Source organism: Raphanus sativus, unplaced genomic scaffold, assembly GCF_000801105.2.
Source record: "Raphanus sativus cultivar WK10039 unplaced genomic scaffold, ASM80110v3 Scaffold3687, whole genome shotgun sequence".
In the NCBI taxonomy this organism is placed as follows: domain Eukaryota; kingdom Viridiplantae; phylum Streptophyta; class Magnoliopsida; order Brassicales; family Brassicaceae; genus Raphanus; species Raphanus sativus.
In genome coordinates this window covers 107-10,146 of record NW_026618991.1, presented here as the reverse complement: position 1 = coordinate 10,146, position 10,040 = coordinate 107, and the positions used below count along the sequence as shown (strand labels likewise).

Genomic DNA, 10,040 nt, shown 5'->3' with positions numbered 1-10,040 from the left:
GCTATGGCGGAGATGGCAATGAAGTCTTCAGTAACTGCAAACCTCACTATTCCTCCTTCTTCCTCTTCTTCGTCTTGTAAGAAGCGAGTGAGGCAAATCTCTGTCGCACTTCCAACAACAACCTCAATCTCTCTTCTATCCGTCTTCTCATCTCCTCCTCCTGAAGCCAAAGCTGCCGTTTCCATTTCCAAGGACCAGATCGTCTCCTCTCTCACTGAAGTAATTATTATTCAATGATCAAATCTCAATTTAGTTTTGAAAACTCTTTTTTTTTTTTTCTGAAGAACTCTTTATTTGTCTTAAAAAAACAGGTGGAGAAAACAATCAACCAAGTTCAAGAAACAGGTTCGAGTGTTTTCGACGCAACGCAGCGTGTTTTCCAAGTAGTAGGAGACGCACTCAAACCAGCCTTGGACACTGCTTTGCCCATCGCGAAGCAAGCCGGAGAAGAGGCTTTGAAGCTTGCCACTCCCGCTTTCTCAGAGGCTTCCAAGAAAGCTCAAGAAGCAATGCAAAGCTCTGGTATCGATGCGGAGCCCGTCTTTAATGCTGCAAAGGTCAGATTCTTTTTTTATCATTTAGAAAACTCAGCAACTCTTTACGTTTTCGGTGGGAACATGAATTATAAGTTTTTGTGGGGGTTTTCGTTGGTGTGTACTAGACAGTAACAGATGTGGCCCAACAGACAACAAAAGCTATCGAAGTTGCTAAGCCCATTGCTTCATCGACCATGGAGACGATATCTTCAGCTGATCCTAGTGTCATTGTTGTTGCTGCTGGCGCTGCGTTCATTGCTTACCTTCTCCTTCCTCCTGTTTGGTCTGCTATATCTTTTAACTTCCGCGGTTACAAAGGTAAAAAAAAGTCTTAAATAACTTTATACATTTCATCTTGAGAATAACATAACAAGTGTTTTTTAATGAAATATAATGATTTTAGTGAAATATAATGAGTTTTTTTTTTTAATTGGTTATTGGTGATCTGTTCTTAGCTAAGAGTCTAATTCAAGTTAGCAAAAAGTTGAGTTTTTAACTCTTGTGTGATGTGGTTTGTGGTTTTTAAGGTGACCTCACACCGGCACAAACACTTGATCTTCTCTGTTCCAAGAACTACATAATGGTGGATATAAGATCAGAGAAAGAGAAGGAAAAAGCTGGGATTCCTCGTCTCCCTTCAAATGCTAAGAACAGTATGATCGCTATTCCGTAAGTCTTTTTGTCTTAACTTATGTTCTTAAATATGTTTTTCATTACAAGAACCAACCAAAACAAAAACAAGAAAACTCTGTTTCTTCTTCTGGTTATCAGAATAGAAGAGCTGCCGAACAAAGTAAAAGGAATCGTGAGGAACTCGAAACGTGTTGAAGCAGAAATAGCAGCGTTAAAGATATCTTACCTCAAGAGAATCAACAAAGGCTCCAACATCATCATCATGGACTCGTGAGTGTATTTTGTATTTCCTTGTTTTTTTACAAGACTTTTGTGGAATCTTTCTGGTTCATGTGATCTTTATTGGTTTCGTAGGTACTCGGACTCAGCTAAAATTGTGGCGAAAACCTTAAAGGTTCTCGGGTATAAGAACTGCTGGATCGTGACAGATGGATTCTCTGGTGGCAGAGGATGGTTGCAGAGCCGGTTAGGCACTGATTCTTACAACTTCTCGTTCGCACAGGTCTTGTCTCCATCGAGGATTATCCCGGCAGCTTCTAGGTTCGGTACTAGATCAGGAACCAAGTTTCTTCCTAGCTCGGACTGAAAACAAAGAAAAACAAGAGAATGTGTATCATTAGCTAAAGTGTTGTTTTTATATTCCTTTTTATATCTCAACTTTGAGAGATCTTTCGATAAGATTTTCGAATTATTGTTTTGTCTTTTACATTGATGATCAGAAGTGGAACTAGCAAATTAAACAAAGTTCAAAATCAAGCTGAATATCGCCTTTGAAAGAAATCAAATAAACAGAGATGACTGGGGCCTATAGTGAAGGTAGGAATAATTTGGGGTAAAATTGTAAATATAGGATAACTCAGGACTGTAGTTGTAGTTATACATAGACGCAACTAATCAGTTATCTCTTATCTGGCAGGGCTGTGTGGGGCTCAGCTTTATTATCTAAGAGGTTGGTTTTTGCCAGTTGCCACCATCTTTGTTCCGAATATCCATTTTTTTTTTAAAAAGTGGTAAGAGTATTTTAGTTTAGAATATGTAGCCTGGTAGGTCTGTCTGTCACTTTTTTAGTGCTTACAATATTGTGAAAATTGATTAATCAGTCTGCAGATTATATAAAACTTGTATACAGAATATTGATGTCCAAGCAAAAAGATAAGACAGTCAAAATATGTTAATAGGCTAAGACCAACATTAGCGGGTCCAAATGCAGGGTCCTTAGCATTTTTGGGCTCAAAAATAAATCAAAAAGGCTTGTAATGTTTTTGGACGGATCTTAATTAAGGTTTTTTTTTTGCTCGTCCTTCTTGCTACCTGTCGGCTTGTGATGAAGCGTCACTATTCTCCTATTTATTTCTTCCTTTATCCTCTCATCATCTTTCCTCTTCTTAGAAGTCTAACCAATAATCTATAGATTTGTGATTGTCCTTAATTTTTTCCTTAACATAAAAAACTAATATAATAACATAAGGACTCAACATCATGGACAACCAATAGTGATGCCCTAATCAAACTGTTGCATATCATTCCAAATCTTCGAAATCAAAACTCTACCGGTTCACAAACATACAAGGAAGTTGATAATGTGTTTTGACTGAAATCACTAGATATGTAATAAGATGATGATCAAAAGTGGAAAAGGAGTAAAAAAAAGTTGTCAAGAGAATTCAGATACAGCAATGTACAAAGACCGAAACCAATACAAAGATACATCAAATCATTGTAATCTTTACCAAATGTCAAAAGTGTTTTGTTTTGTTTTACTCTTCCTTTATGGTATGATCAAACTTTATGAAAGAGCGATCAAAAATAGAAGTAAGAGATATCAGGAATAGATCAACACGTGGCAGTGCGCGCTTTTTTCATTCTTTTTATATTACGTGGAGAACTATCCTACCTATACTCCAACGGGCACTCTCTTCAAAATTCATTTTCAATCAAAATCATTCACTTAGCTTTTATATTAGCTTCTTCTTCTCTCCAACTTCAGAGGAAATTATATAAAAAAAATGGTGTACAAATCCCTAGATTCCATCACGAGGTCTGATATCAAAGCTCTAGGGATCTCCGACGATGTATCCAACAAGCTTCTCAGAGATCTCGAAGACATCATCCGTAACCACCACGGCTCGCCACCGCCGGAGAGGTGGATTGAGATTTCGCGGCGGATCCTTCACCCTAATCTCCCTTTCTCTTTTCACCAGATGATGTATTACGGCTGCTACAAGGATTTCGGACCCGACCCGCCCGCTTGGTTACCCGACCCGTATGTCCTCAAAATATGTTTTTATGTTTTTCTCATTTAATTATTAATTTTTTTGCTACTCTTTCTGTGTTATAATATAGGAAGGTTGCTTCTCTGAGTAACGTTGGCGGTTTGCTAGAAAGGCGCGGCAGAGAGTTTTTAGGTGATGACTACGAGAACCCGGTTTCGAGCTTCTCCAAGTTTCAAGAATTCTCAGTATCCAATCCTGAGGTAACAAATCAATAGTGTACTCTTCACGAAGAATCAGCTGTTTGTTTTTTCATTCCTTTGTTTGTTTGAAACAATAGCTACTTGTGAACAGTTTCACAACAGTAAAACCAACAATAAGTTAAGCTTGACATGTCACTAGTCGCAGGGCCTATATGTTTTTTTTTTTCTTTTTTTTTTTGTAATCGTGGTTTTCCGTACTGTTTGAACAGGTGTACTGGAGGACTATTCTGGATGAGTTGAACATAGAGTTTTCTGTACCTCCCAAGTGTGTTTTAGAGAAGGACACATCCGGAGACAATCCGGGTGGTAATTGGCTTCCTGGAGCATACCTGAACCCTGCGAGGAACTGTTTGAGTAACAATGGTTCAAAGAGAAGCTCGGACGAGGTTGTGATCCGATGGCGTAACGAAGGAAGCGATGATCTTCCGGTTAACGCCATGACGCTTCTTGAGTTACGGTCACAGGTTTGGTATGAAACTATTCTCATCCTTTTTGTCGAAAATGAGAAGTTTTTTTTATGAGAGAACTGATAATCAAGCAAAAAACTATTGTTATCTGATGTGTAGGTTAACTGCACATGCTCTTAATACCTTGGGTTTGGAAGAAGAGTCAGCGATCGCGATTGATATGCCGATGAACGTTGAGTCCGTGATCATATACCTTGCCATTGTTTTAGCAGGCCACGTTGTTGTTTCTATAGCTGATAGCTTCTCTCCCCGTGAAATATCAACACGGCTTAAAATTTCAAAAGCAAAAGCCATATTTACTCAGGTACACTCGCTCATGATTCTTTGATAACCTGTACCAATCAAGGTGTGATTATTTTTTTTTTTTTGTTTAGTGGTGAACTGTTTAGCCTTTTTCGTATTGATTTAGTTAAAGTTGTGGCGACAATCTTAACGGTTGTAAGGTGTCAGTAGCCTGTTTGGAGAATCCACTCTGGTTGAATTTAGTATAAAGTATTTTGGCATATAATGGTTACTGTATTAAAAAAACAATCATATCTACTCATGTAAATTATTGGAAAAGCAGATGTGACATTTTTTTCTTCAGTTTCTTTATTTTTTTTTTATCTTGTTTCCAGGATGAGATCATTCGTGGTGATAAAAGTATTCCCCTTTACAGGTGAAGTTTTTGCAATCCAGCAGGCCTGAATTTATTGGTTAGCTATAAAATTGTTCTCACGTTATCTATTGGTCTCTGCAGAAGAGTCGTTGATGCAGAAGCACCCTTGGCAATTGTTATACCTGCGAGAGGCTCATTCGTCAGAATGAACCTCCGTGAGAATGATTTGTCTTGGAACGAGTTTTTGGGAAAGGCAGGAAATATGAGGTATACAATACTGTCCAGCTTCCAGTTATAAACTGAACACAACAGCAACGTTTTCTTGAAAGGGGTGGAATTTTAGATAGTCATTCACCTGATAATAATAGCCAATAGATAAGTTCAGATACTTGTTTAGGTGTCATAAAATCGAATACACACATATTTTTTATACTCTTCTTTCAGAGGCGTGGAATATATTGCTGTAGAGAAACCAGCAGGAGCTTGCACGAACATCCTTTTCTCATCAGGAACCACCGGTAAGCCAATGAGAAAAAAAAACGCAACATGGTATGAAGATGAGGATGTTGAAATACTATGTTTTGCGTTTGTGATGTAGGTGAGCCAAAGGCTATCCCATGGACGAACATTTCTCCTCTGAAATCTGCTGCTGATGCTTGGTGCCATATGGATGTTCATCAAGGAGATGTTGTTGCTTGGCCGACCAACCTTGGGTGGATGATGGGTCCGTGGCTCGTTTATGCTTCCTTGATAAATGGGGCTTGCATAGCATTGTACAACGGTTCACCTCTTGGTCCTGCCTTTGCCAAATTTGTGCAGGTAAGCAATGTAACTATGCATTCCCATCTCATTGGCTAGCCCTTGAATTACCATGTATTTCATAGCATGGTTAACTCTGGGATTTGGTATTCACCATATGTTTATTATATATGGGGTTAGGATGCTGAGGTAACAATGCTAGGTGTGATACCAAGCATTGTTCGGACATGGCAAAACTCAAACTCGACTTCTGGCTATGATTGGTCACGAATCCGGTAATTCCCAAAAGTTATAGTAGCTAGGATTTTAAATGTTTGTAAATGTCCTCATGCCACTACTATAAAATTTTCCAGATATAAATAAATTTATGGAGGTTAGACTAACGTGGTGAAAAAGTGTTCGAAGAACATCTATAATTTTTAAACAGTAACATTGAAGTCTTATCTTTATACCTTTTCGATAGCTGTTTTGGTTCGACTGGTGAAGCTTCGAATGTAGACGAGTATCTATGGCTGATGAGCAGAGCTCATTACAAACCTGTAATCGAGTATTGTGGCGGAACTGAGATTGGAGGTAGTTTTATCACTGGTTCTTTGCTCCAGCCTCAATCTCTGGCTGCTTTTAGCACCGCTGCCATGGGTTGCAAGCTTTTCATTCTCGGTGAAGATGGCAATCCTCTCGTAAGCAAGTTTATGCTATCATAGGTGTTGATTCTGAAAGATATTGAACTGAAGATAGCATGGTCGTTTTTTTTTTCCTTCCTCATTTCAGCCTCCAGACGCAGAAGGAGTAGGAGAATTGGCTCTATGTCCTCACATGCTTGGAGCTTCTAGCACTCTCCTGAATGGGAATCACTACAAAGTTTACTTCCAAGGAATGCCCACCTTCCAAGGACATGTAATCCATCTCTTGCCACATTTATTAGGAGTTTATCATCGGTTCTGAGTGTATGGTGTACCTGCTTTTCTATAGGTTTTACGAAGACATGGAGATTTATTTGAACGGACTTCAAAAGGATACTACCGTGCTCACGGACGCGCTGATGACACAATGAATCTTGGTGGTATAAAGGTAAACCTTACTTACTCTACAATACTTTATTATATAGTATTGGTAACAGGAAGTGCACCGTCATAATCATACTCTGCCGGTTGTTCTTGCCCAGGTTGGTTCTATTGAGATCGAACGAGTCTGTAACTCCGTTGATGACAGCGTCCTGGAGACAGCAGCGATCGGTGTTCCACCTCCCACTGGAGGTCCTGAGCAGCTAGTAATTGCTGTTGTGCTCAAAAACCCAGAGTTACGGAACCATAACTTGAACCTCCTGAAGAAGTCCTTCAACTCTGAGATACAAAAGAAACTTAACCCATTGTTCAAGGTAATATAACTAACAACAAGAAAAACACAACGGCGTTTATTAAGTTGTTGTGTTGTTCCAAATTTTATACAACAAATAGGCTAATGTGAAAATGTATATATAATGCAGGTATCATCTGTTGTGACTCTGCCTTCGTTACCTAGGACGGCCACAAATAAGGTTATGAGAAGAGTTCTAAGGCAACGGCTTACTCAGACTGGTCTAAGCTCCAAGCTATGAGAGACTATTGTTTGCCATCAACACACCACGTTTGATCTTTTGTTGCATCAATCCACATCTATGTCTACATCAATAAATGATTTCTCAATTCACATATAGCCTGTGTATCAAGAGATCCATAAATGTAGAGTCCGATCCTTAATGTGAATATGTACTTGTAATGTACAACGTAACAGTTTATCAATTATTGGTGATGTGGTGTACACTCACGACTGACTAGAACAAGAAAAATAAAGATAGGTCGATAGTATTAGACTCTGATATCACTTCTTCAGTCACAACCTCTCCTAGGCAGATTTCTTCAACCGCTTGCTCTCTGGGAAATGTTCTTTCTACAAAATGAAAAAAACATAGTGTTGTGTCACTGTTGTAAAATCTGTTAGAAACTTATCATTAAGGAAAAAAACTTGCCTCTAGCCAGAACAGTCCCAGGTTCTTGTTATGTTGACGACAATCAGTAATAAACTCTTCCTGATTTATCCTAAAATGGTTAGAAAAATGTATTGACAACAAAAAGAGAGAGAGAGAGAGGGAGGGTGCTTACTTTAGAGAGATGTTTTCTACTCGAGAGGTGTTTGATGAATTTATCCAACAGTTTGCGCTTATAGAAGCAGAGTCTGCGCTCCGAGACGCACAGTCTGCAATAAAACATTCCGGTAGATTCAACCACGCTTTCACTACTTCCACTGCACTTGCGAAGAACATGTCTTTTTGTCTCTGAAACTGATAGCTTTAAGAGATTAGTTTGGTGGTTATATATATATATATATATGGAAGTGGATAGAAGAGAGGTAAAAAAACAAAACACCTGCAAGTAAGCTATCCCAGAGCCACTCGGCAGAAGTGACCATGACTGACATTTCCCGAGGCCTAAAAGAATAAGCCCAAAACAGGTTGTACTTATTAACTTCTTGTTGAGCCTGGGCAAGAGAAGTTCCAAAGACATATTTAGCCTCATCCGAAATGATCATCATTGTAGCCGGAGTAGGATTATCGTTTCGCCATTTAAAAATGTCATCACGCATGCGAGAGTATATGATTTCTGTTTTTGTATCAACAAAACAAAAGGGTGTATAAGCAAGCCTGCAAGCAAGGGATAGTTGCTAAAACAAAAGGGTATGCACGCGTGAGTGAGTAAAATGTACTAACCCGGAATGACATGTACAACATCGATTCCAGTGGAAGAGAGGGCATGAAGGTGGCGTTTAGGGGTTTTTTTATAGTCACCAAAGGCAGTGATGGAGACAGGACCAGAGTAGCCTAGTTCCTTGAAAGCTCCTTCCAAACTGGGACGGACTCGATGAGCGTCATAACCGTCGGGAATAGGACAATCAAACATGTCCCACCAGACATGGATTTTAGCTGTCGCATATTCAGGCGTAGCAGCGTAGTTCTTCCCCCACTTGCTCGTTACAGAATTGAGTTGTTTAGGCTGAGGGTGTAAAACCTCCTGTTAAAAAAAAAAAGGATTTGTAGGTTAAACACTTTTAGGAGGATGATAAACATTTCATCTTAATAAAAACTTTTTTTTTGGCAGTTTGAAGACCCATTCGACTGCATAATATATTGAATATTTTATCGCAAGGATGGTTACTTGTTTTGCATGCTTTTCAGTGGAGAGATGCTTTTTGAAACTCTTCAGGCTTAGGCATTCCAAAGAGCACGATTTGCAATAAAACACGATGGCATCGCTGCTGCTGCTTGTCACGGACGCAGTCGTCCCAAGTAATAATTTTTTCCAGAGCCACGTTTCGAGTGTGTACACGAACAATTGGGCGCGAGGTTCGACTGAATAAGCCAGAAAAAGGTCGTAACTCGTGCGTTGTTGAAGCCGGGCCAGATCCCAATGGAAGACATCTAGCATCTGATTGGTTATGATCATCATTGTAGCCGGAGGAGGATTATCCTCTCGCCATTTCACCATATCCTTGTACATGACTGCGCACGTGCTTTCTGTTTCATTACAAAGGAAAAGCATATTCACTATACATACATACCCCCAAGATCTAACTATAAAACTCTTTATATATATAATAATTGGACTACTAACCAGATCTGATATGTACCACCGCGACTCCAGTGGAAGAGAGAGCTCGTAGCAGGCAGTCAGGGGTTTGTTTTTGGTCTCCATAGGCTGTGATGGAGACAGGACCAGAGTAGCCTTGTTCCTTTAAGGCACCTTCTATACTCGGACGGACACGATGAGCATCAATACCCTCTGGAACCGGACAGTCCTTCATGTCCCACCACACCGCTATATTTTTGCCTGTCTTCGCCGCCGAATCGTACCAACTCATCCTCTCTCTCTCAACCTTTTAACAAAATCTCAGACACAGATCTCCTCTTTCCAGTTACCACCACACCTTGTCCTAGGGTTTTCTCTTTTTCTTAATACATACATGCGTGCTATATATTGGGCCTAACCTAAAGCCGTTTAAGTGCCGTGGGCACCTAACCTTGCCATTGTTTTAGTAGTTGTTTCTTTAGCTGATAGTTTCTCTCCCCGTGAAATATCAACGCGGCTTAAAATTTCAAAAGCAAAAGCCATATTTACTCAGCTACACTTCTTATGGTCTCTATATATTTGTTTATTTTTTTAAGTGATTGCGTGAGACTGAAGAAAAGTTTTTGTGCCTTTTTACTATACAAGGTAACCTACAAATTGCTCTTTCTCTCTATTCTTTACCCTCTACTTCTTCCCTTTCTTATTCTCTGCTTTATATATATAATAATAAATAACAAAGAGTTGTCTCCATCTCGAGGTGCAGAAAAAAATGGCGGAAGAAGAGAATTCACTTGAATATACACCCACATGGGTCGTAGCGTTTATCTGTTTCATCATCGTTCTCTTATCTCTTCTTCCTGAACGTTTTCTTGAAAGGGGAGGAATTTTAGATAGTCATCTGGGTAAAATCTTACATTTCACCTGATAATAATAGCCAATAGATAAGTTCTGATACTTGTTTAGTGTCATAAA

General features: G+C 39.3%; 3 protein-coding genes across 3 annotated transcripts; 2 read left to right on the top strand and 1 right to left on the bottom strand.

Annotated features, from left to right (window-relative positions):
- Positions 1-63: 63 nt before the first annotated feature.
- On the top strand, positions 64-1,860 carry LOC130494785 (calcium sensing receptor, chloroplastic; the record flags this gene model as incomplete). The annotated part of the gene is given in 6 exon segments (XM_057001501.1): positions 64-219; positions 312-557; positions 662-854; positions 1,064-1,205; positions 1,308-1,439; positions 1,524-1,860. Coding segments are annotated over 6 exon segments (1,101 nt in total), but the record flags the coding sequence as incomplete, so codon positions are not given.
- Positions 1,861-3,057: 1,197 nt separating this feature from the next.
- LOC108838175 (probable acyl-activating enzyme 17, peroxisomal) lies at positions 3,058-7,268 on the top strand. The gene is made up of 14 exons (XM_057001503.1): positions 3,058-3,432; positions 3,513-3,642; positions 3,852-4,111; positions 4,209-4,413; positions 4,727-4,767; positions 4,849-4,974; positions 5,152-5,225; positions 5,306-5,526; positions 5,647-5,741; positions 5,930-6,146; positions 6,238-6,363; positions 6,439-6,537; positions 6,632-6,844; positions 6,953-7,268. Exons 1-14 carry the CDS (start codon positions 3,176-3,178, stop codon positions 7,061-7,063), a joined length of 2,175 nt encoding a protein of 724 aa, XP_056857483.1. The 5' UTR covers positions 3,058-3,175; the 3' UTR covers positions 7,064-7,268.
- Positions 7,269-7,350: 82 nt separating this feature from the next.
- Positions 7,351-9,360, bottom strand: LOC108829055 (uncharacterized). Its single transcript, XM_057001502.1, has 7 exons — positions 9,114-9,360; positions 8,658-9,016; positions 8,213-8,513; positions 7,872-8,105; positions 7,608-7,786; positions 7,475-7,534; positions 7,351-7,395 (listed from the first exon to the last, which is right to left on the bottom strand). Exons 1-7 carry the CDS (start codon positions 9,358-9,360, stop codon positions 7,351-7,353), a joined length of 1,425 nt encoding a protein of 474 aa, XP_056857482.1.
- Positions 9,361-10,040: the final 680 nt, after the last annotated feature.

Bases quoted from the DNA above. Each gene is read 5' to 3' on its own strand.
- LOC108838175 (XM_057001503.1), top strand. From the start codon at position 3,176: ATGGTGTACAAATCCCTAGATTCCATCACGAGGTCTGATATCAAAGCT. The intron at 4,112-4,208 runs GTATGAAACTAT...TCTGATGTGTAG, and splicing joins GAGTTACGGTCACAGGTTTG to GTTAACTGCACATGCTCTTA. The intron at 4,975-5,151 runs GTATACAATACT...CTCTTCTTTCAG, and splicing joins GGAAAGGCAGGAAATATGAG to AGGCGTGGAATATATTGCTG.
- LOC108829055 (XM_057001502.1), bottom strand. From the start codon at position 9,360: ATGAGTTGGTACGATTCGGCGGCGAAGACAGGCAAAAATATAGCGGTG. The intron at 9,017-9,113 runs GTTAGTAGTCCA...GTAATGAAACAG, and splicing joins GGTGGTACATATCAGATCTG to AAAGCACGTGCGCAGTCATG. The intron at 8,106-8,212 runs GTTAGTACATTT...ATACAAAAACAG, and splicing joins TGTTGTACATGTCATTCCGG to AAATCATATACTCTCGCATG.